Source organism: Ahaetulla prasina, chromosome 2 (genome assembly GCF_028640845.1).
Source record: "Ahaetulla prasina isolate Xishuangbanna chromosome 2, ASM2864084v1, whole genome shotgun sequence".
Taxonomy (NCBI): Eukaryota; Metazoa; Chordata; class Lepidosauria; order Squamata; family Colubridae; genus Ahaetulla; species Ahaetulla prasina.
The window spans coordinates 4,447,256-4,474,927 of record NC_080540.1 but is presented as its reverse complement, the minus strand read 5'-3'; the positions used below and the strand labels follow the sequence as shown (position 1 = coordinate 4,474,927).

At 43.4% G+C, this 27,672-nt stretch overlaps 1 protein-coding gene across 1 annotated transcript; it reads right to left on the bottom strand.

Annotated features, from left to right (window-relative positions):
* Positions 1-668: 668 nt before the first annotated feature.
* Positions 669-27,672, bottom strand: LOC131192847 (zinc finger protein 420-like). The gene is made up of 8 exons (XM_058172398.1): positions 27,605-27,672; positions 24,508-25,091; positions 24,157-24,262; positions 23,924-23,991; positions 23,269-23,398; positions 18,324-19,823; positions 3,085-3,089; positions 669-1,920 (listed from the first exon to the last, which is right to left on the bottom strand). The coding sequence occupies exons 2-8, from the start codon at positions 24,922-24,924 to the stop codon at positions 1,042-1,044; spliced, it is 3,105 nt and encodes a 1,034-aa protein (XP_058028381.1). The 5' UTR covers positions 24,925-25,091; positions 27,605-27,672; the 3' UTR covers positions 669-1,041.

Below are 27,672 nucleotides of genomic sequence, written 5' to 3'. Positions count from 1 at the left end.
CACTGCACTCCTTAGCTCAGACAAGCAGGTATGAAGACAAGTGGCTAAGTGCATATGAGAAGAGGAGATCACAAAACTGCAAGCAGAAAGGAACTATTGTATGGAGATTGGCAACTATTTCAGGTAGGCAAGAGGAATGTTGGTCCACTGCCAGAACCAGAAGCTACGATGAGCAGCGTATCTCTGTGGATTTTTGCCTGGAGCTGGGCCCCAATCGGAAAAGCATTGAAGCAGCTCTTCATCTCAACCGGTGTAAGGGTGGTATGGTACCTTATAGACTTTGAGACTTTTGTTGGGACACCTAATTACTTGGCAATAACGTGCAAGATCGGGAAAGATGATAATCCAGAGCAGTAGACTTTTTGTTGAAGGATTGTGCCACAACAAATCATTGCATATAGCTCTGCTGTGCTGTGGTATATCCAATCTTGGAAAGCAAACCCCCCTCACGTTACCTATCTGATATCCATATGTGTAATGCAAAATGACAGCTTTCCCTCCCTTTCTTTATTAAGTCTCCAGTAAAGGGGAGACTGAGGCCGTTGTAACCCTCCTCCCATGCAGCACCAAAACTCTGCATTCCACTAGGAAAATTGCCTACTCACTTTCAGGTGCTTATTTTAATACAGTGAAGGGAAAAAGGACTCACTGGAAAGTAACCAAACTAATGATATTTAATTAATTTTATTTAAATTGAACTTTTAAACTTTTTCTTAGCCCTTGTGACACAATAGAAAGGTATAGTATGGCCCAGATGTTTGAAAGGTCTTTTGCACAAGCATTTGAGAGGCTTATGTTTTTAATTCCATTTTTGTGAGAGAATTCGACATCCTGAATCTTTTTGCCGTGTATGTGAGGATTTGATTTTTTTCCAAATTTCAAACATTTATAAGGCTTTTTGCATGTGGATCTTGTTATACGAATTAAGATGATTGCTCCAAGAAAAGGTCTTTCCACATTCCATGCCTTTATATGGCTTCTCGCATGTGGATCCTTTTCTTAGTAAATCATTTTCCTAAATCGATGTGCTTATAATGCTTTTCACATGTGGATCCTTTTGTGGGAGTTAAGACAACTGTTTGTTATAAAATCCTTACCACACTCCATGCATTTATATGGCTTCTCCCCTGTATGAACCTTACTATGGCAAGTAAGGTGACTGTTCTTAATAAAGCTCTTTCCACACACTGTGCACGTATATGGCTTCTCGCCTGTGTGGATCCTTTTGTGGTAGTTAAGATAACTATTTCTAATAAAAGCTTTACCACACATCATGCACTTATATGGCCTCTCCCCTGTATGAACCCTACTATGGTAAGTAAGTTCACTATTCTTACTAAAGCTCTTTCCACATTCGGTGCATTTATAACGCTTTTCCCCTGTGTGGATAATTTTGTGGGAGTTAAGATAACTATTTGTAATAAAACCCTTACCACACTCCATGCATCTATATGGCTTCTCCCCTGTATGAATCCTACTATGATCAATAAGTCGACTATTCTTAGTAAAGCTCTTTCCACACTCGGTGCACTTATACGGCTTCTCCCCTGTATGAATCCCGCTATGGTAAACAAGTTCACTGTTCTTACTAAAGCTCTTTCCACACTCAGTGCATTTATAACTCTTCTCCCCTGTGTGGATCATTTTATGAATGGTAAGAGACCACCCTTTAGTGAAGCTCTTTCCACATTCCATGCAGCTATAGGGCTTCTCCCCTGTGTGGATCCTTTTGTGGGAGCTAAGATAACTGTTTCTAATAAAAGCTTTACCACACTCCCTGCACTTGTATGGCTTCTCCCCTGTATGAATCCTACTGTGGCAAATAAATTGACTGTTCATCCTAAAACTCTTTCCACACTCCAGGCACTTATAGGGCTTCTCCCCTGTGTGGATCCTCTTATGACTTGTAAGTTGACTATCCTTAGTAAAGGTTTTCCTACATTCTATGCATTTATGTGTCTTCTTTCCTCCGCGGATCCTTTGATGGGAAATAAGTTGGCTGCTCTGAGCAAAGGTCTTTTCACAATCCATCCATGGGCTTTCTCCTGTGTGGATCCTTTTAAGGGATGCATCTCTATGAGGAAGTGGCAACGTCCTTTTGAAATTTTCTCCATTCTTTGTACATATATAATTTTCTTCTTTGATTTGGGTTTGATAGTGTTCATTTACATCTAATTTGTCTTTGAATGGTTTTACACATTTTGCAATATATTTGTTATTTATTTTTTGTTGTCCGGCCACAGAGTCTTTCATTGGTGCCTGAATGGAAGATGAACTTTCCCGATTCCAATTCTTTGACTGGTTGCTCCCATGGCTTTCGACTTCCATTTGAATTGCAGGGTTCTTTGTACTGTATTTACGACTCATCGTTTGGAACAGCTCCTCGGAATCTTCACTTTTCTCCCCATTATTACCTTCACGGGAAACAAAAAATGAAAATAACTTTAGGGAAAAACAGCAGACTGCAGGAACTTTGAATATAATAAAAAACAAGCTGCTTCAATCTACTTGGATGCAAAGAAGGACTTTCTGGATTAAAATTTTGGAAGACAAATCTAGTTTTGTATGGCAAGGGAAAAACCATAGGATAAATATAAAATTCTCCAAGATTCAAAGGAAGGAAAGGATTTGGTCTGCCTGATTTAAAATTGGATTTTCTAGTCTGCTCTATGGTTTGGATGAAAAATTAAAGAATTTTAGAACTAAAAGGGCATAGACGTTTGGATGTTATGGGTATTTGTGGCACAATAAATTTAGGATTAAACTAAAATTTAAAAACAATGTTAGAAATGCCAGATTGAGATATGAAACAGATACAAGACAAGTGAAGGCGAATATATGTGTCCCACAATAATGTTGTAAAAACAGAAAGAAACCTAGTTTGTGCTCAGATATAACTCAATGGCTCTCAGTACAAGAAGCATCTTATAGAAGAGAAGCAGAAGGCAAAGACAATGGGTAACATGTTCAAAGCGATCAGAACTTCACCAAGGGGAATACAAAATGAAATCAAAAGCAGCTGATGGTAGAAGGATAATTGTTTTCACATTGTTATCGGAAAGATTCAAGATGGGGAAAAAGGACCCAAGCTACTGAACATAAAACGGTATTTGAATCTTAATGATGTGGAAAAAATGAATATATAATAGCTAAAAATTATAAATAGACTAAAATGTATGATAAAAAAGGCAAAAATGTTTTGTCATATTATATATAGATGTAAGAGTGGGGAAATATGTGACTGAATGGACTAATGTTTACATGATGTTATAATCTAAAAGGGAACTTTAGTCATATACCATTGGTAAAAAGGTAAAAGTAAAGGTTCCCCTCGCACATACGTGCTAGTCGTTTCCGACTCTAGGGGGTGGTGCTCATCTCCGTTTCAAAGCCGAAGAGCCAGCGCTGTCAGAAGATCTCCGTGGTCATGTGGCCGGCATGACTCAACGCCAAAGGTGCACGGAACGCTGTTACCTTCCCACCAAAGGTGGTCCCTATTTTTCTACTTTCATTTTTTTTTATGTGCTTTCAAACTGCTAGGTTGGCAGAAACTGGGACAAGTCATGGGAGCTCACCCCATTACGCGGCACTAGGGATTCTAACCGTGAACTGCTGACCTTTCAATCGACAAGCTCAGCGTCTTACCCACTAAGCCACCGCGTCCCATTATACCATTGGTACAGAATACCAGAAAAATGTTCAAAAATGCATAAAGGTAACTCAAATGTATACTGGAAATGTGCACCAACCTGAAAGCTCATTTTGTTTTGGATTCAAAGACATACAGTGATACAGAGAACTATCCAACTGAAATCAGAAAAAACAAAGGAACTGGTAAAGATTGTTTCTAAGTATGATAGCCACAATGAGACCATGATACACACAAAGCTGGAAGGGCTCTACGATAACTAGGATGGTGGAATGGTTGGTGGAATGTTTAGTTGATGACTGAATTGACTTCTTTGATTAGAGAAAGGATAGTATCTATATTTATTAGTGATCAAAAACCCGAGATGGAGTTTTTTTTAAAAAAAGAAAAAATTGTAAACTAAGTATTTTGAAGTTTAGAAAGGAAAAATTATGTCAAGGAGAAAACTATGGTCTAACTTTAGAGACCTTTAGAGAGGGTAAAATATAACTCTTTATAGCTTTGTCATTTTTTCTTTTTTACGTTGGGACAAACGAACAGATTACTGGAAAAGAGTCAAGATTGTTTCTGAGTATGATAATCACAGTGATATTATTATAACCCCAAAGTTGGAAGGGTTCTACAATAATAGTGGAATGGTTGGTGAAGGGCAGAGAATTCTCAAAGATGACTGACTTCTTTGATTAGAGAAAGAATAGTATCTATATTGATTAGTAATTGAAATCATTGATGGTTTTTTTGCTGAAAAAAGAAAAAAATGATCTTTGATTTATGTATTTAAGTAAAAAGAATAATGAGACTGAGGTAATCTTAGAAAGAGAAGTTAAATTAAACTTCTTTATTAGTCTTTTTTCCTCATCTTTTAAAATTTTATTATAAAGGTAAATATTTCCCCTGTCCAGTAGTGTCATATACTAGGGAACACTGCTCATCTCCACATCTTAGCAAAGGGAGTAGGACTGTCGGAAGAAATTTCCATGGTCATGTAGCCAACATGACTATAAGCTGAAGCACACAGACTGCTGTTACCATCCCACCAAAGTGGTACCTATTTATCTACTCACATTTGCATTTCAAATTCCTAGACGGGCAAGAGCTGGGAGAAGTCATGGGAGATCACCCCGTCACCTACCGCTAGAGCTTTCCGGCTGAGAAGCCAGGTAGGTGTCTTTTGCCACTCCCTTAATATTAGTATTTTTTATTATACTTTTTTCTTATTCATTTATCACCTAACTGAATCTTCTTTATTTCCACTTCAAAACTTGTATTGTTTTTAATGTGATAAAATGTATTTAATAAAATAATAAAAACAGAAAGGGCTGATATATTTAATTACAAAATGTCTTCCCAAACATTCTGCCCAGGGAGAAGCAAACCCTTACCCAAAGAGGCCACGTTCCTATGATTTTCCAGCATGACTTCCCAATGCAGCACTTTTTGCTGAGTATCCAGCTGAGACCACTCCTCTTTAGAAAAAGACACAGCCACCTCCTCAAAGAACACAAGACCCACCTCCTCAAAGAACACAAAAGGGCAAAAAAAAACAGAATAGAAAAAGTGAGGACAATTTACAAAGTCTACCCTATTAAGTCATCCCAAGCCAAGATACACACTTTCAGTGCTATTTAGTGAAAAGAACCCAAGTTTCCATGTCTGCCTGTCTCTGTACATAATCTCCATGCATTAATGCATAATCAACACTTTCAACATTTGAAGAAAATCAACTTGGCGGATGGATCCTGGGAATGCCACCACTGAGCTGTGATAGCACAGTGCTTAGAATGCATTATTGCAGAGTGACTCTGCTGATGGGCAGGAGTTCAATCCTAATCAGTTTAAGGTTGACTCAGCCTTCCATTCTTCCAAAGTCAGTAAAATGAGGATCCAGATTGTTGGGAGCAATATGCTGACACTATAAACCTGTTAAGTTTGTGATATAAATCACTATAAAGTAGTATATAAGCCAAATGCGATTGCTATAACTAACTCCAATACATCCCTAGGTTTTCAGAAAAAAAATATATTTAGAGTTGGTTTTGCATTTAATCATGCCAACATGATGTATCCAATAAAGAAGTTCTTTGAAGAAGATTCTAGCCTCAGAATTTTGATTTGCTTGATTTGTTAGTCGGAACCTTGATACCTATCCATGGTAAACACCTTCATAAAAATGCTGAGAGGCAGCCAGGAATTTAAGTGGACTGTCACAATATCCAGAGACAGATAATCCTGTTTCTGCTTCTCCTCAGATTACAAGGAAGCTTCTACTTGTAGCCCAACCCATTGGTTGAAGAAGAAAAAACTGCCTGGGAAGAGCATTTTTCTCCTATCCAGAACTGGATCGTTTGGCCCCACAAGCCAGGCAGAAATCAGTGAACTAGAAATTATTTTGCAGGCCAAAAGTGGCTTGATATGGCCCTCTATGTATTTTTACAGTCTGGTTTATCTTTAATTTTCTGTGATTGCTTTTCCTATCACTGGTTATAAACAAAGCTCCTTTAAAGTGGCAATGTGATTCTTTTACTGATTATTCAGCAGGGTTGCACAATTCCATGTCAAAAATTATTAATAGGATGATTTTTTTACCAGATGCTAATACTGTGATACTTATTTTTTATTATCTTTTTCTTACTTTACTTTCAGATTCAACTACCGTTTCAGCTCCATCATAAGTAGGAGTCAACTTTCTTCCATTCTTCCCTGTGAGAGAGACAGAATTTTTAAATGGGTAATTAATAAAATACTGTGTTTCCCCAAACATAAACCTTGGTCTTATTTTTTGGGACACCAAAAAATGCATTAGTGCTTCTTTTGGTATCAGGATGATCAGCCCGGCTACGTATCCCACCTCTCAGCACGCACACAAGAGACATTATATCGCTGAAGGAAGTTATCCAGCCAGTGTTATGATGCTCTGAATTCTTGTGGGGATATTTTGAATCGTGGTACCATTGCAAGGGAAATGCTTGAATACCAGCCCTCCTCTCGGCTAGCTAGTTGTGTCAGATGCTGTGAGAAGAAACAAACCAACTTGGTTTTCTTTCCAATAGTGACTTCGTTTATTGGGTCCGTTACAAACCGGGTCTCAGTTATTAGTCGAGGTCTCCCTTTACAAAGTCAGCGCTGAGAGCTTCTGCCTCACAGCCCCTTTTTAAACATCCTGCACTGCTCATGCCCCACCCCATGGCTGAACTGCTTCATTGATTGGACGCCCGGCCGCTCTCTCCCTCCTCGACTGACAGCCTCAACTGCCACATCATCTGCTAAATCCCAGAACTAAAGCAGCTCTTCATAACGCCCAGCCCTCATCTCCCTCTATCCCGGCCACCAGTGTGCTGATTCCCTTCCCATGCATCCCAAACACAGATCTCTGCACCCGTCAAACAAGTCATCGATATGTCATCCCTTTGGATCTTTGATTAGGGGCAGCTCCCATGATCCGGATCCCTATAGTGTCATTTGTCGAGCCGGAGCTGGGCTCGACAGCTGCGCACAACCAAAGCCATTGCTCTCATGTCAGCAATACATTCACAGATGATGTCTTCTAGTTCAGGAAATAATGGTTGCTGACCTGATACACACTTGAGCTTCTTAGCAATTCCTTCATCCACCTGTTCATGGAGGTTATCATACTTTGCTCGCCATTTTCGAACCATTCGGAGACCCAACTTCTTCTCTTTGCAGAAAGCCGTAAGATTCTTGCCCCAAGATTCCTCCACAATTCCTTTCCTGAAATTGACGGAATAGTTCTTTCTTTTTGCAGTCATCTTGTCTGGGGATCAAAATATTATTCCCTTTAAATTTACCATTAAAGTGGCATATCTGGATCACCTGCATCCCCCCAATTTCTCTGCCTTCGCCTGCTGTCATTGCTACAGCTGCTAGGACGAACCTACCACGGCCGACCAGTCACTCCATCCTGTCTCTCTGCTTGCCCATGGCCTTGATATAACAACAGAGTTGGAAGGGACCTTGGAGGCCTTCTAGTCCAACCCCCTGCCCAGGCAGGAAACCCTACACCATCTCAGACAGATGGTTATCTGATGGAGAAGGCAGCTGCATGGCACGTCCAGATCATCTGCCTCCCCCCAACTTCTCTGCTTGAAAGGCCAACCTGGTGGCTGCAGTGCTCAGACTCACCTGCACTATGACGGCTGCAGCTTCTGCCAGACACCGTCGGCCCCTGGGTGCTCACCACCTCCTTTGCTGGACAAACCCTTCCCCCCACTGGGCTGATAACTGTCTTAACTGGGGCTTTTTGTTTTGGAGTAGGGTTTAGATTAGGATCATGCTAAAAATCATGCTAGGGCATTTTTTCTGCTTGGGGTTATTTTAGAAGGAAAACAGTAGCAGGTGGCATTAAACACAAGAAAAGACAGTGAAAGTAAGATAGCTGGGATCTCTCTTGGAAATAGATTACCTCTTGAGGTATCCTGACTTGGTTCTTCCTGAGAGTTCCCCCTCAAAAACAGCTCCTGAAGGAGTTTTGACGGATTCCTCTGTGCCTTGGGATCTGTGATCTCCACAGTGAAGGACTTGAAATAGGAAGCAGGAGAAAGAAAAGTTAACATATATCATACAACATGAAGTTGGTTCATGTTCTCTAAACACAACTTCGATGCCCCCAATATCCATCAGAGATCCTGGAATATAACAAAGAAAAACTGTCTCCAATTACTCTTCGAGAATGGTTAATGGAACAATGTCCTACTAGAATTAGGGAAACATCTCCGTGGAGACAGGAGAAGTCCTGAATGGAGGGGTGAAGATTGAAAACACATTTGTTCTGTCCTCCTCCGCCTCCGTCTGAATGATGGCTTAATTAGCCGGCACTATTTCTCTTTTTTTTCTTCTTCTACGCTTTTCTTCTTCTACGCATGCGCAGGATGGCGGCGTTCTAAGAGTCATGCTGACAGCAGGTCGGGTTTTTTCCCGGCCGTGATGTCGCGGAGGTGGATGCCGAGCTGCCCGGACCCACTGCCCCGTAGATCATCCTCCTGACAGCCGGAGGGAGAACTTTGGGTCCTGTCAGACCCTTGGCTGCTGGGAACGGGGCTGGAATGTCGGGCGGATGGCGGTGGCCATTTTGGCTGGGCGCGGCGTGGAGCGGCGCCCGCTGAGAAGGGCCGGGCCGGATTGCGGTTCGCTACCAGGCGGCCGCATAGGTCATCAGCGGCCGGTTACCCGACGTGTTGGTCACCGGCGGAAGCGTCCAGCGGCAATGATACCACCAGCGGCCTTGATACCACCAGCGGCCGTTACCATTGGCGACGAATGGCGACGAACGGCGACGGCCATTTTGGAGGGGCACGGATTGGTGCACGCTAGAAATGGCCGGGCCGGATCGTGGTTTGCTGCAGCCGGCCATCATGACATCAGCGGCTGGGAGTGGGCCGCTGACCTTTTTAGTGGCTCTGTTTAGCAGCACTGACACCAACGACCCTTTGGACGGCAGATGGCGGGGGCCATTCTGGAGGGGCGCGGAGTGGTAAGGAGTGGCGCCCACTGGAAAGGCTGGGCCGGACTGCGGTTTTACTGCTTGACCGTTTGCCGTTTTGTCATCATCATTGTACCATCGGTAACATCTGGATCGTTGGGTCGCACTATGGCCCCGCTATGACCGCATTTGTCATCACTGGCGGGCGGCTGGACGGTTTGCCGCATTTTCTCTAGCGGCATTGTCACCGCTGCTGTTAGACACGGACAGCTCTGGCAGGCGGAACTTTGACTTTAGCTGACGGGCGGCATTATGGGCAGAATCCATCAGCCCAACTTCCATCTTCTATTCCATCTGACTGTTGCCCTACCAGCCTTTTGGCCATGGTTTGTGACTGTCCTGGTTCTGCCCGCCGTTCGCGATACCATCTAGCGACCTGGGAATTCCTTTTTCCCCGCTGTTATTTATATCTTTATGCATGAAATATACGTCTGCTGAACTTCTTCAACTGCGAGGTTCCCCCGCCTCGCAGGAATGGCCCTCTGGATTATCAAGGGCCGGCCTTAACGAGGGGTCTTGGGACCCGGAGAGGTGGCATGCGAGGAAGAAGAATTTATGGGGTTTTGTACATAGGTTTTTTAATAAGGGTTTTTTAAAGGGGGGGAGGGAAGTGACGGGTGGGGGGAAGAACCCATCGGGGAGGGTAGGTCCAGTCCCAGGATTTGTTCATGGCGCTTTTTCACCTGATCCGAGGGAGGGGGGTGAGGGGTACATTCCAGATGTGGAAGTTGGTTCCATCTGTACGGTAAGTGGGAGGGGCAGATATGGTGGAAGGGGCCGTATCGTTTTTTGGGAGCACGTGTTCGCTGTTTAAAAGCGATCACGTGCTCCGGCCCCCCAGTCTTTTCCCATTCCCCGGAAGGTCAGGATCCTCAGAGCCCGGGCCTCCGATTGATGTTGTGTAATGCCCGGTCCGTGGTTAATAAGGCCCCCCTGATTTGTGACCTTATCCAAGGGGAGTCCACGAACTTTATGGGCATTACGGAGACCTGGCTGGGCGCAGAAGAGGGGGGTGCCCCTAGTTGAACTGTGCCCTCCAGGTTTCCGAGCATTCCATCAACCGAGGGCCCAGGGTAGGGGTGGAGGTTGTAATGAAAGAGGGTCTGGAGCCGAGAGAGACCACTGTTCCTCAGATAGCCGGCTGTGAATCCCTTCTTGTGAAGTGGGGCCATAAGAATCAGATGGGTCTGTTGATCGCGTACCTGGCTCCTTGCTACGTGACTACAGCCCTGCCTGAGCTGCTGGAGGTGCTTGCCAGGGTGGCTGTTGAGATCCCCAGACTTTTGGTCATGGGTGATTTCAACTTGCCATCGGCCGGCTTGTCGTCAACAGTGGTTCAGGAGTTCCAGGCTTCCATGACGGCCTTGGACCTGATTCAAGTAACTGATGGCCCTACTCACACGGGGGGATCCGCACTGGACCTGATTTATATCTCTGGACAGTGGTTTAATGATCTGTAGTAAGAGATTTAGTGACGATACCGGTGTCATGGTCAGATCATTTTCTCCTCCGCCTAGACTTTCAGACTGCTACCCACCACCGCAGGGAGACGGAACCAATGCGTTGGTTCCGTCCCAGGCGCCTGATGGACCCCGAGAGGTTCCAGACGGAGCTTGGGCCGTTCCCTGAGGATCTTGCCCACGGCACGACCGAAGAACTAGTGGCGGCCTGGGAACAGGCCGCGACTGGGGCTTTGGACCGTGTCGTGCCTTTGCGGCCTCATACCCGGCGCAGATCTCAATTAGCTCCTTGGTTCTCTGAGGAGCTGAGAGAGATGAAACGCCGGAGAAGATGCCTAGAGAGTGCCTGGAGGTCCAGCCGTTCCGAAGCTGATCGGACACTAGTTAGGTCTTTTTCAAAGACCTACCTAGTGGCACCGAGGGTGGCGAAGCGTTCCTACGCTTCCTCCCTCATTGCGTCAGCAGATAACCGCCCGGCCGCCCTGTTTCGGGTGACCCGTTCCCTCCTACACCAGGGGGGATGGGATGACCCCTTACAGGGACGCGCCGAGGAGTTTAGCGGTTATCTATTAGATAAAATCGCTCAGCTCCGGGATAGCTTGGACCAAGATTGCGATGATCCGGATGAGATGACTGAGGCGCGTCTTGTTGATGTTGTTTGGGATGAGTTTGATTCTGTGGCTCTCGAAGACGTGGACAGGTTGCTGGGGAGGCTGCATGCCACTACATGTTTACTGGACCCGTGCCCCTCCTGGCTGGTGCTGGCCACTCAGGAGGTGACACGAGGCTGGCTCCGGGGAATTATAAATGCTTCTCTGATGGAGGGGATCTTTCCCGCCGCCTTGAAAGAGGCGGTGGTGAGACCCCTCCTCAAGAAGCCTTCCCTGGACGCAGCTATTTTGGGTAACTACCATCCAGTCTCCAACCTTCGCTTTGTGGCGAAGGTTGTAGAGAGTGTGTGGAAGTTCCCCCAGTACCTGGAGGAAGCTGTCTATTTAGACCCGTTCCAGTCCGGCTTCCGGTCCGGGTATAGCATGGAGACAGCTTTGGTCGCGTTGGTGGATGACCTCTGGAGGGCCAGGGATAGGGGTTGCTCCTCTGCCCTGGTCCTGTTAGATCTCTCATCGGCTTTTGATACCATCGACCATGGTATCCTGCTGCGCCGGTTGGAGGGGTTGGGAGTGGGAGGCACCGTTTATCGGTGGTTCTCCTCCTACCTCTCCGACCGGTCGCAGACGGTGTTGACAGGGGGGCAGAGATCGGCCGCGAGGCGCCTCACTTGTGGGGTGCCTCAGGGGTCGATTCTCTCGCCTCTCCTGTTCAACATCTACATGAAGCCGTTGGGCGAGGTCATCAGTGGCTTTGGGGTGAGTTATCAACTGTACGCTGATGATACTCAGCTGTACTTTTCCACCCCGGGCCACCCCAACGAAGCTGTCGAAGTGCTGTCCCGTTGCCTGGAGGCCGTACGGGTCTGGATGGGGAGAAACAGACTCAGACTCAATCCATCCAAGACGGAGTGGCTGTGGATGCCGGCATCCCGGTACAGTCAGCTGCAACCGCGGCTGATTGTTGGGGGCGAGTCACTGGCCCCAACGGAAAGGGTGCGCAACTTGGGCGTTCTCCTGGATGGACGGCTGTCGTTTGAAGATCATCTGGCGGCCGTCTCCAGGAGAGCTTTTTACCAGGTTCGCCTGGTCCGCCAGTTGCGCCCCTTTCTTGACCGGGATGCCTTATGCAGGGTCACTCATGCTCTCGTCACTTCTCGTCTGGATTATTGCAATGCTCTCTACATGGGGCTACCGCTGAAGTGCACTCGGAGACTCCAGCTAGTCCAGAATGCAGCTGCGCGGGTGATTGAGGGAGCACCACGTTGCTCCCGAGTAACACCACTCCTGCGCAGTCTGCACTGGCTACCTGTGGTCTTCCGGGTGCGCTTCAAGGTTTTGGTTACCACCTTCAAAGCGCTCCATGGCTTAGGGCCCGGGTACTTACAGGACCGCCTGCTGTTACCACATACCTCCCACCGACCCGTGCGCTCTCACAGAGAGGGTCTTCTCAGGGTGCCCTCCGCCAAGCAGTGTCGGCTGGCGGCTCCCAGGGGAAGGGCCTTCTCTGTGGGAGCACCTACTCTCTGGAACGAACTTCCCCCCGGTTTACGCCAATTGCCCGACCTTCGGACCTTTCGCCAGGAACTGAAAACTTATTTATTTATCCAAGCGGGACTCGCCTGACTTTTAAATTTTAAAATTTAAAATTTTAAAATTTTAATTTTATTGGGTATTTTATATGGTCAATTGGACGGTTTTAATTTCGGCCTTTATTGAATAAGTTTTTTAATTGTTATTTTAGTGTGTATATTAATTGTTTTAATGTAGGCTGTACACCGCCCTGAGTCCTTCGGGAGAAGGCCGGTATAAAAGTTTAATTAAATAAATAATAAATAAATAAATACTATCAGCTCTGGCGGCAAAAGAGCCAGCATCTGCCAAGAGCCCTCGTTATCTTCCACGATGCTGATGAGTCACAAATTTCAGCTCTCGTCAATCAGTGGATTTGCCTGTTACAAAGAGACACACCAGCTCTTGCTGCTTTTTATAACCTGTGGGGTGTGGCTCCATGACTCAGCACTTCCTAGGCCTGCCCCACCCTTGCTTCTGTTGTTCCCTCCTCTCCTGCCTACGAAACCTAGGATTCAACCAAGCCTGACTGTTGTCAGGTGGGTCTGCAGGCATGGCCTGGGTGGGGAAAGAGTCAGGGGATGGAGGCCTCATTATTTCTTCCACCTGACCTGCTTCTGGCTCCTGGAGCTGAGCCAGGGGAGCCAGTGCTCCTGAGGTAAGTCCTGACAGCCCTTCCCCCTACTTTCCAAGTCCCTTTCTGGCAGCAGGGCCGGCTCGGGGGGTGCAGACACAACAACGTTCTTTATACATTCTTTATTCTCCTCTGAACTCCCAAGACAAAGACCTCTTACTTGCAATTCAACCTGCTCCTTCTGTTCCTCGGCCTGGCTTAGGAGGAAGCCTTCCGCCAGGGCCACTGCCTGGGAACTGGTCTCTGCTCCACAATCCAGCACCCAGCTTTTCATCTCTGGAGGCAGAAGGGCCAGGAACTGCTCCAGAACAACCAGATCCAGCATCTGCGCCTTGGTGTGCTTTTCTGGTCTCAGCCATTGTGTACAAAAGTTGTGGAGTCGACTGCAAAGTCCTCGGGGACTCTCAGTCTCTTTGTATTGGAGGTTTCGGAACTTCCAGGGCTGAACCTCGGAACGGATGATGGTTTCTTTTTCTAGGATCTTCTGACCAGTTCTTGCCCAGATCTTCTCACAGCTGCCAGACTCAACATCTGAAGGACCTTTTCCCATTCCTTCACATGGTAAAGGTTGTTCCTGCATTCCTTCCTCTGTCCTGTAATGCAATTCCAAACACCTTTCAATTCATAGGATCGTGTTTTGTTTTGTTTTTGTTTTGTTTACATTTATACCCCGCCCTTCTCCGAAGACTCAGGGCGGCTTACAATGTATAAGGCAATAGTCTCATTCTATTTGTATATTTTTTACAAAGTCAACTTATTGCCCCCCCAACAATCTGGGTCCTCATTTTACCTACCTTATAAAGGGTGGAAGGCTGAGTCAACCTTGGGCCGGGCTCGAACCTGCAATAATTGCAGGCTCTGTGTTCTAATAACAGGCTTCTTTACTGACTGAGCTATCCTGGCCCCTGGGTATTGTTTTGATAGCAATACCAATAGCACTTAGACTTATGTACCACCTCATAGCACTTTACAGCACTATTTGGTTTACAATGTCAACATATTACCCCAGCAATCTGGGATCCTCATTTTACTGACCTCAGACGGATGAAAAACTGAGGCAATAAGGAGCCCTCTCAGGAGCAAACTCCAGGCTATGGGCAGAGTTTGCCTGCAATACTGCATTGTAATCACTGTGTCACCAGAGCTCCTATAGCAGCAGGCCTGACCACAGAAGGCTATCCAGCCTGCTTGGCAGAAGAGGTAACTTTTTGGTATTACAAAGGTTGTTCAAATGACTCTGGTTTTTGTAAATGAGATGAAAAAGAAAATAAACTTGAAGAACGTCAAGGTGGTGGATTTAATCACTGAATCACACTTATCCCCAAGTAAATATAATCAGCATTTGAACTTATAGTAAGACTTTGGCCAGCATAAACCCATTGTCCTCCTGGCCCCAAACTCTAGAAACCCAAATTAACAAACCATCATCCTATATATCATTGTATGTATGTGTATATGTGTGTGTGTGTGTGTGTGTATGTTTTTGTAGGTTTTCACAAGTATAGGTATGTAGGTCTTGGCGTACTCGGGTCTTTTCCTGTGTAAGGTTAAGAGTATGTTGGCGACATTTCGATGAAGTCCCACTCGCCATCTTCAGCAGCACAAGCATGAAGCCATAAGCACCAGCCTGAAGAGCACCAGCCTGAATGTCGCCAAGATACTCTCAACCTTACACGGGAAAAGACCCGAATACGCCAAGACATACATACATACATACATACATACATGTGTGTGTGTGTATATATATGTGTGTATATGTATATGTATATATACACATACGTACATATATATATAAAAAATACCTGAATAAATAAACCAGCTGCAGCTTCATGCAATTCTTAGAAGCAGAGTGCCCATGTTTATAGCATCATCCTGTCTTTTTCCAACTTCAAGTCCCAGACTTTAAAGTAGCCAATATGAAAAACACTATGAGGCACACAATGCGAATGCTGCGTCTCAGTCCCACTTTTGCACCTCCATCCCTGCAACTTTTTCCTTCTTTATCTGCCAGCTTTGCGGTGGTGGGGAAAGGCTGGGAAGCATCACCCCAGTTCCAGTCCTCGCACCCGGGGCATCATCCTTGCACCCAGGGCCAGCAGGAGGACTTCAGGATAGTCGGCTCATTCCCCACCCCCCATGCAGAGGCTCCCCCATGAAATGGGGGGAAACGACCCTCCACTTCGGGCGACCCCCATTACTCTCCTTTGCTTCCCTCTCCCACGGGGCTCCTGCATGGGACTGGGTGATAGGGCAACATGGGGCCTCGGACTCCGAGCCCGCAAGAAGACTTAGTCCCTCTCCAATGCAACCCTCCAGCGCAGGACTCCTTTGCATGGGCAGAGCCTACACTCACACAACTCGGGAGTCCCGTCGGGATCCGCGTCTCAGAAAAGGACTCCCAGCAGCCTCTGCGCCTCCATAAAGGCCCCGCCCAGCCTCACAGCGGGGTTTCGGGGAGGGCAGAAAGAGCAGAGTCGCCTCCAGTCTCTTCCGACGAACGACCCGGGCAACACTTGCCTTGTGCCTGCTGAAGAATCCCGCGCATGCTCAGTTCCCTCCTGAAGCTGAGCGCGCCCCCTGGTGGATTCTTGCCCGTAACGAGAATCCTTCAAGGGCGGGAAATTTACCTCACGAGGATTCTCCTGGGTGGAGAAATGAAGAGGAGGGAAATGGGGTCTCATCTGTGACTGGAGAAAAGATGGAATTACCAGACGAAGGAAGAAACAAAAACTGAAAGGGGATATAAAGGGAATATACTTTAGAATTTTTGATGAACGTATCTTTTCTTTTATGTACACTGAGAGCAGATGCACCAAGACAAATTCCTTGTGTGTCCAATCACACTTAGCCAATAAAAAAATTATATTTATTCTAAAGCTCAAATACCATGAAGGAAAAAGAAGAGGAAAAAACATGTGTTTTGCGTCAGGGAATTTGCCTTGGGATAACTAAAGAATTGAAATGGTGGAAGAAAAGTGGTGAAAAAGCTATTTCAAAGCAATGTTCTCTTCAGCCAGTTTCTTTCCCTGTCCAGATTCCGTCAAATTGCTGTCTAATTTTGGAGCTCTGCCTGTGAGGAAGTGGAGCAGGTGTTGGTGCCTGCGCTTGGGGAGAGCCTGTTCAACCAGGCAGCACCACTTTTGCACCCAGAGCCCCTGAGCTCCGCACAGCCACTGCTTTTCCCCAAAGCGCTGCGCATGTTTCCAGCCCCAGAAACCAGAGAGATCAGCTCTGGTACTGTTTGCTCATAAATATTCACACGGATGTTCCACTTGCCTGGTGACTTCAATCACAGCTGTCAAAAGTCCAGAGGCTGCTATACCCACCCTGCTCCTTATCTCAGACAAGCAGGTACCAAGACGGCTAAGTGTGTATGAGAAAAGGAGATCAGAAAATGGCAATAAAAAAAGGAACTGTTGTATGGAGATTGGCAAATATTTCACGTAGACAAGAGGGATGTTGCTCCACTGCCAGAACCAGAAGCTACTATGAGCAGCGTATCTCAGAGGATTCTTGCCTGGAGCTGGGCCACAATCGGAAAAGCATTGAAGCAGCCCCTCATCCCGACCAGTGTTGGGACTGAGTATTAAACACCTTGGCAATACCAACTTGCATGATCTGGAAAGATGATAACCCAGAGCAGGAGACTTTTTGTTGAAGGATTGTGCCACAACAAATCATTGCATATAGCTCTGCTGTGCTGTTGTATATCCAATCCTGGAAAGCAAAATCCCCTCACGTTATCCATCTGATTTCTATGTGTGTAATGAGAAATGATAGCTTTCCCTCCCTTTGAGTCACCCGTGAATAACCCTCCTCCCACGCAGCACCAAAACTCTGCATCCAAATAGGAAAAATGCCTACTCACTTTCAGATGCTTATTTTAATACAATGAAGGGAAAAATGATTTAATATATCACTGGAAAGTAACCACGCCAATGATATTTAATTAATTTTATTTAAATCTAATTTAAACTTTTTCTTAGCCCTTGTGACACTTATAGAAAGGTATAATATGGACCCGATGCTTGAAAGGTCTTTTGCACAAGCATTTGAGAGGCTTCTTATCTTTTTTATTCCTTTTTTGTGACAGAATTCGACATCCTGAATCTCTTTCCACAGTCTACATCACCATGTATGTGAGGATTCGATTCTCCGCATGGTCATTTGGGAGGACAAAGAAATGTCTGTCCGCTGATAAACTGCGAGCATATTAAGGAATGAGAAAGGACGGGGAAAGACTAGGTAAAAATTCAAATTATGGGAAGTTGCTATCGATCAGGTGATCATCCATCTGTATGCCTGCATAGTGGAAGGAAGACTAAAGCATTTTGAAGAAGTACCTCGGGGATTTTACTGCTTTTATTGCTGGGGAGAGCATATGTGTAAAATGTCTACCTGCTGATAACCTTCCCACAATGAGGATCAAGTAGAAATAACAATTTATGTAAAGTTTCCTTGTGAGACCACAATACTGACAGCTTATTATAAAATTGCATAGTCCAGAATCTGAGACATTTTCTTGGAATTGACCCCAATTGGAAACTAGATAAACTTAAAGAAAAAAAATTCATTGTTGATATAAAATAGTGTTGGCCAATTTCAAATTGACACTAACATCAAAAATCCACACCAGTATTGAAACAGCTGTGTCCATTGTTTGTGTTTCCATTGGTAATATTATCTCTAGGGTTTCCAGTTGTGAACACAGACTCAAACCCTCCCCACTTCCTATACATAAATAGGAAATGCATAGATTTCACCAACTAAATCTGGAATTTAAATGGATTTGCACCAAAATGGATCTGTGTATGGAAAATGAGGTCATTTTCCCACTCCAGACATTTATATGGCTTTTCCCCTGAATGGATTCTTTTATGTCTCATAAGGGATGCAATTTGACAGAAGCCCTTTCCACACTCCATGCACTTGAACAGCTCCTCTCCTGTGTGGATCCTTTTATGAGAGTTGAGATAACTGCTTGTAGTAAAGTCCTTTCCACACTCTGCACATTTATACGGCTTCTCCCCTGTGTGGATCCTTTTATGGGAAGTAAAGGAGCTCCTTTGAGTGAATCCCTTTCCACACTCCATGCATTTGTATGGCTTCTCCCCTGTGTGGATCCTTTTATGGGAAGTAAAAGAACTATTATGACTAAAGCTCTTTCCACACTCCATGCATTGATATGGTTTCTCCCCTGTGTGTTTCCTTTTATGTGAAGTAAGTTGACTGCTCTGAATAAAGGTCTTTCCACACTCCATACATTGATATGGTTTCTCTCCTGTGTGGATCATTTCATGAGATGTAAGGGAGCGGCTCTCTCTGAAACTCTTTCCACACTCCGTGCACTTATATGGCTTCTCCTCTGTGTGGATTCTCTTATGGGAGGTAAGATGACTGCTCTTAATAAAGCCCTTTCCACACTCAAGGCATTTATATGGCTTCTCCCCTGTGTGGATCCAGTTATGTGAAATAAAGGAACTCCTTTGACTGAAGCCCTTTCCACACTCCATACAGTTATACGGCTTCTCCCCTGTGTGGATCCATTTATGGGAAGTAAGATGACTGCTTTGAATGAAGGTCTTTCCACATTCCATGCATTGATATGGCTTCTCTCCTGTGTGGATCCTTTTATGAGATGTAAGGGAGCGGCTCTCTCTGAAACTTTTTCCACATTCCATGCACTTATATGGCTTCTCCTCTGTGTGGATCCGTGCATGGGACGTAAGATGGCTGTTCTTAATAAAGGCTTTTCCACACTCCACGCATTTATAAGGCTTCTCCCCTGTGTGGATCCAGTTATGGTAAGTAAGATGACTGCTTGTTCTGAAGCTCTTTCCACATTCCAAGCACTTATATGGCTTTTCCCCTGTGTGGATCCTTTTATGAACAGTAAGAGAGATGTTTTCACAGAAGCCCTTCCCACACTCCAGACATTTATAAGGCTTCTCCCCTATGTGGATCCAGTTATGGGAAGTAAGATGACTGCTTCTTCTGAAGCTCTTTCCACATTCCAAACATGTATATGGCTTCTCTCCTACCTGGATGCTTTTCTGATATTTACGGGACCCATTTTCACACGAAAGAGTGGAATTTTTTTCATTGTCTCTGCATATTTTCCTTTCTCCTTTGGTTTGGGGTGGATAGTGTTCATTCACAACAAATTTATCTTTGAATAGTTTTACGTTTTTTGTAATGTATTTTTTCTTTATTTTTCCTTGTTGAGCAAAAAAGTCTTGCATTGGAACTTCAATGGAAGATGAACTTTCCTGATTCCAATTATTTGACTGGTTTATCTCATGCGTCTCTACTTCCATTTGACTTGCGGGGTTCTCAAGTCTGTCTTTATGAGTGATCACTCGGAATGGTTTTGTGGAATTTTCATTTTCCTGTCCATTATTACCTTCAAAAAAAAAAAGGAGAAATAAAAATGATTTTTGTATATGACAAAGATCAAACTGCAGGAAGTTTGAACATAATAAAAAACAAGCCGCACCACATCTTCTTAAACGCAGAGCTTTGAGAATTTGAACTGGACATTGTTGATTTAAATTTTTGGAAGTCATGAACTTTGAAGAGAATTTCCTTAAATGGGTAAAATCGATCTAATCTTTGCATAAAGCACAACTAACTGGAAACTTTAACAATCCTTGTACAATACAAAAAGAGAAGATAAGGATGCCCTCTGTTTTTTCTTGCTGAGTTTTGAATTTGGGAGATCTTCTGGAGGGAATAGAAATACCAATGTGGAGAAATTTAAGGAATTTGGCATTTTAATGAGCTTTAATAATTTAAAGACGCTGTTGATAAAAAATAGAAAAATGGAAGATAAAATATAATTGATGGGAAAATTGGTTTCAAAACTGAGATTAAAAATAAAGAACTTCAGTATTATTTATGACCAATATGAACTGATAAAGGAGAATATTTGTAGCCCAATGTTGTAACACTGGTGCTGATGATGTTACGTAATATGGATAATGAAGCTTCTGCAAGAAAATAACCAAGCTCAGAGAGCATCAAGCCCCCCCTCCCCATGAACTCTATATTATTTCAAAACAATTCTTTTAAAACATGGAATAAAAGAAGGATATGGTAAGCTAGAAGAAAATATTTAACGTTGTCCTAGAATGATGTTTTTGTTTCAAACAATATCTTTTTAGACAACTGATTTACCATTTATACCAGATGTGTCCAACCTGCGCCTCGCAGGCCACATGTGTGGCCACGGACAGCTAGCAATTCGGCCGCATAAGATATAAAAATATTTTTAAAAATAAAATAAGTTTGCTATTTATATACATTGATTATATATTATATTATGCTTATATAATAAAGCTAAGGATAATGTAGGTTTTTAAAATGATGATTTTAGATGTGCCATATTGAGAATTTATTTATTTATTTATTTATTTATTTATTAAATTTCTAGACCGCCCTTCTCCCGAAGGACTCAGGGCGGTGTACAGCCTTATTAAAATACATAGATAGACAATAAATTTAAAATAATTTTAAAATGAAATATTTAACCGGCCAATTTAACTAAAAATAACAAAACCAATTAAAATCAATACAAAATTTAAAATTTAAAATTTAAAAAACTAAAAAATCTAATCCAGTCCTGCGCACCTGAATAAGTGTGTTTTAAGTTCACGACGGAAGGTTCTAAGGTCCGAGAGTTGGCGAAGTCCTGGGGGGAGCTCGTTCCAGAGGGCGGGAGCTCCCGCAGAGAAGGCCCTTCCCCTGGGTGTCGCCAGACGACACTGCCTAGCTGATGGCACCCTGAGGAGTCCCTCTCTGTGAGAGCGCACGGGTCGGTGAGAGGTATTCGGTAGCAGAAGGCGGTCCCGTAAATATGCAACAGATGGCCAATAAAAATTCTATTCTATTCTATTCTATAAAAACCCAGACTGTGATTACAGCTCTCAACATAATAAGCATTTTACAAAAGAGAAATAGCTTACAAAGACAATGAATAACATGTCAAGAGCCATTAGAACTTGAGCAAGAGGAATATCAAACGAAATCAAGAGAGTAATTGATGGCAGAAGAATATAGTTGTCACAGGTTTTCATACTCTCATCAAAAAGATTCAAGGTAGATAAAAGAACCTATGATATTCAACAACACAAGATTGAATTTGAATCTTGATTGTGTGGAAAAGATGATGAATATGTAATTGCTTAAAGCTATAAACAGGTTAAAGAATGTATGATAAAATCGGCTAAGGTTTTCATAATATACAGATATAATAAAATATGTAGTTGAAAGGAGTGAGTTTTACATTATGCTATAATCTAAAAGCAGCAGTGGGATTCAGCCAGTTCGCACCACTTCGGGAGAACCGGTTGTTAACTTTTTGAGCTGTTTGGCAAACTGGTTGTTGGAAGAAATCATTAAGGCAGAGAACCGGTTGTTAAATTACTTGAATCCCATCACTGTCCAAAAAGCAACTTTTATTAACTGACACAAATTTTCAGAAGTATAAAGGTAAAACTTATACTGGAAATGTGGACAACATCAAGACTGTCACGTTTTGGTGGACAGGTAAAAAAGGTAGAAAAATTTGGATTTAATACATAAATACAGAGAATTTTAAAAATAAATATCCAACTGGAATCAGAACACTTTACATTGGCACTAATGAACAGACAGCTGGAAAAGAGTCATTGACAATTGTTTCTGACTTCATATGATAACTGCAGTGGGACTATTATACTTGCAAAGCTGGAAGAGTTGTACTATTAATACAGTGGTGGAATGGTTGATGAAGATGACAGAATTATCAAAGATGATTTGATAAAAGAGAGTTTAGAAAGAGTGCAGAGAAGAGCAACAAAGATGATTAGGGGGCTGGAGGCTAAAATATATGAGGAACGGTTGCAGGAACTAAGTATGTCTAGTTTGATGACAAGGACTAGGGGTGACATAGCAGTGTTCAGATATCTCAGGGGTTGCCACAAAGAAAAGGGAGTCAAGCTACTCTCCAAAGCACCTGAGAGCAGGACAAGAAGCAACGGATGGAAACTAATCAAGGAGAGAAGCAACCTAGAACTAGGAAGAAATTTCCTGACAGTTAGAACAATTAACCAGTGGAACAACTTGCCTCCAGAAGTTGTGAATGCTCCAACATTGGAAGTTTTTAAGAAGATTGGACAACCATTTTTCTGAAATGGTATATAGGGTTTCCTGCTTAAGCAGGGGGCTGGACTAGAAGACCTCCAAGGTCCCTTCCAACTCTGTTGTTCTGTTGTATTCTGTTCTACTAAATGACTTATTTGATTAGAGGAAACACAGTATATTGATTGGTGATTGGAAATCCCTGTTGGAATTTTGCTAAAAAAAATAGAAAAAAGGAACTTGTGATTTGTAGGTTTGAAGGTTAGAAAGAATCCATTACATGAAAGAGAAAACTATTGTGTAATAGTAGAGAAAGAAGCTAAATTTTAATATTTAATGCGGTTTCTATTCTTCTGTTTCCTTTTTTCATTTGATTATACTTTTTTCTCATTCAAATGGTTTTTTTTATTATTTTAATTATAATTGTAAATTTGACCTAATTTAGTAAGTTTTTTAAATATTGTTTTTATCCTGTATTTATTCTTGTTCTATTTTATCTGGCTGTAAACCGCCCTGAGTCCTTCGGGAGATAGGGCGGTATAAAAATTTGATTAAATAAATAAATAAATTTATCACCTTACTCTAACTTCACTTCCTCTTCAAAACTTAAATTGGTTTTATTCGGATTAAAGTGCTTTAATAATATTACAATAAAAAAGATATAGTTGATACCATTTAATTACAGAATGTCTTCCCAAACATTCTGCTTGGGAGAAGCAAACTCTTACCCAGAGAGACCACGTTCCTATGGTTTTCCAGCATGACTTCCGAATGCAGTGCTTTCTGATGAGGATCCAGCTGTGACCACTCCTCCTCAGAAAAATACACAGCCACCTCCTCAAAGGTCACAAGGCCCTCCTGAACAAGGAAAAACACAACAGAATAAAACCAGGGGAATTTACATGATCTGTCCTATTGTTTAAATCAGGGGTCTCCTGCTTTGCTGGCTGGGGCTTTCTGGGAGTTGAAGTCCGCCAGGCTTAAAGTTGCCAAGGTTGGAGACCCCTGATTTAAATCTGCAAGCAGATATAAATTTTCAGTGCCATTTAGTGAAAGTAACCCCAGCTTCCTTCTGGATCTATCCATCCGTCCATCCATCCATCATCAAGACTTTCTGCACCAGAGAATCAACTCTCAGTGACCCCATCCTGTGTTTGCAGAAGAAAATGAGGAATGAGATTCTTTTTAGCATTTTATTAAAAAGCTAGAAAGTAAGGCCTTTTAAAAATGGTTATGTGCCCAATGTGATTATTTCAGTTATTACTGAGCAGTCTTGCACAAATGTACGTCAAAAGAAATCACTCAAAGGATGTCAAAGCATTGCTCTCTACTTAACAGATGCTAACACTGCGATAGCCTTATTTTTTATTATGCTTCTCTTACTTCAGTTGTAGGTCCAACGATTGTTTCAGTTCCATCACAAGCAGGCATTATCTTCATCCTATTCTTCACTGAGTGGGAGACAGAATTTTAATATCCATAATTAACAAAATAGGACTAGGGATTCTACAGAAGAGAGAAGATAAAAGGGAAAATGAGATAGCTGGGACTTCTTGGGGAGTCGGGAAATGGGACAACCTAGGATTTCTCTGGGGAATGGGAGAATTTTCAATTACCTCCTGAGATGGTTGGATCTTCCTGAGAGATCCTCCTCCAAAACACCTCCTGAAAGGGATCTGATGGATTTCTCCATCTATCAGGATCTCTGATCTTCACAACAGACTTGAAATAGGAGAAAAGAAGAAGAGTTAATGAACACTCCAGAACATTTAGGTTGATTCTTGTTCTCTAAACACAAACCTGAAAACCCCCAATATCCATCAGTGAGGCTGAATGAGAAACAAATGGAACAATATCCCACAAGGATTAGGAAAAGGTCTCTGTATCTTGAATGCCAGATAAGTCCTGGAGGGAGGGCTGCAGAATTCAAACACATTCTTTATTCCTTAAATGAAGGTCTCTCTCACCTGCAACTCAACCTGCTCCTTTTGCTCCTCCGCCTGACTCAGGAGGAAACCTTCAGCCAGGGCCACCACTTGGGAGCTCGTCTCTGCTCCACATTCCCGCACCCAGTTCTCCATCTCTAGGGGCAGAAGGATCAGGAGCTGCTCCAGAACAACCAGGTCCAGCATCTGGGCTTTGGTGTGCTTTTCTGGTCTCAGCCATCGCCGACAAAAGTTGTGGAGTCGGCTGCAAAGTCCTCGGGGACCCTCAGCCTCCTGGTATTGGAGGCTCCTGAAGTTCCAGGGCTGAACTTCTGAATGGAGGGTTTCCTCCTCCAGGATCTTCTGCCCAGTTCTTGCCCAGATCTCCCCACAGCTGCCAGGCTGAACAGCAAAAGGGCCTTTTCCATTCCTCTCACTTCCTAAAAGTTGTGTCTCCATCCTGTCTCTGTCCCGTAAGGCAACTTCAATTGGGTACAAGGAATCTTCTCAATCTCCTAAAGACAGGTCCGTTTCTTGAAATTCTGGGGTTTTTGCCGCCTGTCTTTAGTTAAGAAAATAATTCTGCCTGCATGCAATGATGTAGAAGTTACTTCCAATTGGTGTACCTGAGATGGAAAAGAAAAGAAATTCCAAGAATTAAACAGTGGAGAAGTTAAACATTGAACAAGAAGTCATCCCCAATGGAACAGGGGTCTCCAACCTTGGCAACTTTACAACTTGTGGACTTCAACTCCTAGAATTGTCCACAAGTCTTATAGTTGCCAAGGTTGGAGACCCCTGTTCCATGGAAGGAATGGTTTTTCCGAGCTGGTCAATGATCGCAATGGCATTCAGCAAATAGAATTTCCTCTTCTGGGGGAAATTTCATATTTTTAAAAATTATTTATTTATTTATTTATTTATCAAACACAACAGTATATATAAGTATAAGCATGAAATAACTATACGAATTGGATACAATCAAAGGGAACATTAGGAACAGGAAAGGCACGCTGGTGCTCTTATGCACGCCCCTTACAGACCTCTTAGGAATGGGGTGAGGTCAATAGTAGATAGTCTTTGGTTAGTTCCCATCACCAATCTCTTTCCACTTATGACTGTATGACTGTAACTTTGTTGCTGGCAATCCTTATGATTTATATTGATATATTGACCATCAATTGTGTTGTAAATGTTGTACCTTGATGAACGTATCTTTTCTTTTATGTACACGGACAGCATATGCACCAAGACAAATTCCTTGTGTGTCCAATCACACTTGGCCAATAAAAAATTCTATTCTATTCTACTCTAGTCTTTGGTTAAAGCTTTGGGGATTTTGGGAAGAGACCACCGAGTCAGGTAGTGCATTCCAGGCATTAACTACTCTGTTACTGAAGTCATATTTTCTACAATCAAGATTGGAGCAGTTCACTTTAAGTTCAAATCTGCTGTGTGCTCGTGTATTGTTGCGATTGAAGCTGAAGTAGTCTTCGACAGGAAGGACATTGTAGCAGATGATTCTATGAGTTAAACTCAGGTCATGTCGAAGGCGGCGGAGTTCTAACTTTTCTAAACCAAGGATTTCAAGTCTGGTGGCATAAGGTATTTTGTTGTATTCAGAGGAGTGGAGAACTCTTCTTGTGAAATATTTCTGGACATATTTCTTTTGGTCAGAAGGAAAAGCTTCCTTTTAAAAACCTGCCATCTTTACAGTCCCCTCTAAGGATTCACACAACCTGCCAAAAAACACAACCAGGACTGGCATAGAATTATTATTATTATTCTTAATTTTAAATGGGGTTTTATGGTTTTAATGTATTTTAACTAGGGGCCAAATTTAATAAGTTTTTTACTATTGGTTTTATTTGTATTGTATCTTTTTATTGTTGGTTTTTATCTGGCTGTAAACCGCCCTGAGTCCTTTGGGAGAAGGGCGGTATAGAAATTAAATAATAACAACAACAACAACAACAACAACAACAACGCTCTCACAGAGAGGGACTCCTTAGGGTGCCGTCCGCCAGGCAGTGCCGGCTGGCGACACCCAGAGGAAGGGCCTTCTCTGTGGGGGCTCCCCCTCTCTGGAACGAGCTCCCCCCAGGGCTGCGCCAACTTCCCGACCTCCGAACCTTCCGCCGCGAGCTTAAGACACATCTATTTATTTGCGCAGGGCTAGCCTAGGGTTTTAGTTTTAAATTTAGTTTTAATGGGGTTTTATATTATTTTAGCGATGTTTTAATTTCGGCCTATGTAATAAGTTTTTTAATTGTTGTTTTTACTTGTATTTTTCTATGTTTTTATTTGGCTGTACACCGCCCTGAGTCCTTTGGGAGATACGGCGGTATAAAAATTCGAATAAATAAATAAATAAATAAATAATAACAACAACAACAACAACAACAACAACAACGCTCTCACAGAGAGGGACTCCTTAGGGTGCCGTCCGCCAGGCAGTGCCGGCTGGCGACACCCAGAGGAAGGGCCTTCTCTGTGGGGGCTCCCCCTCTCTGGAACGAGCTCCCCCCAGGGCTGCGCCAACTTCCCGACCTCCGAACCTTCCGCCGCGAGCTTAAGACACATCTATTTATTTGCGCAGGGCTAGCCTAGGGTTTTAGTTTTAAATTTAGTTTTAATGGGGTTTTATATTATTTTAGCGATGTTTTAATTTCGGCCTATGTAATAAGTTTTTTAATTGTTGTTTTTACTTGTATTTTTCTATGTTTTTATTTGGCTGTACACCGCCCTGAGTCCTTTGGGAGATACGGCGGTATAAAAATTCGAATAAATAAATAAATAAATAAATAAATAAATTATTATTATTATTATTATTATTATTATTATTATTATTATTATTATTATTATTATTATTATTATTAATTATTATTAAAAACCCAAAACTGGGGAACAAACCAGGTAAGTTTAGATCACATCCAATAAAATGCCAGGAAATGATCCTGGTTGAGGATACCCCATTTCCATTCTTCAGGTTCGCCTTTGGAGAATCGAGTCTCCCTCTGACACGCAGGCAGATTCACACAACTTGCCCGTAGCCTCACACAATGGGACCCAGAGGAGGGCCAGGCGCGGGTCTCTCCCTCCTCCGCTTCTCTTTGCCCGGGAAGAGCCCCCAACTCACCCGGGGAACGTCTGGATCTCCCCCCGCCAGACTCTCCCGCAGCCTCTCCGCCTCCTGCGGAACCCCAG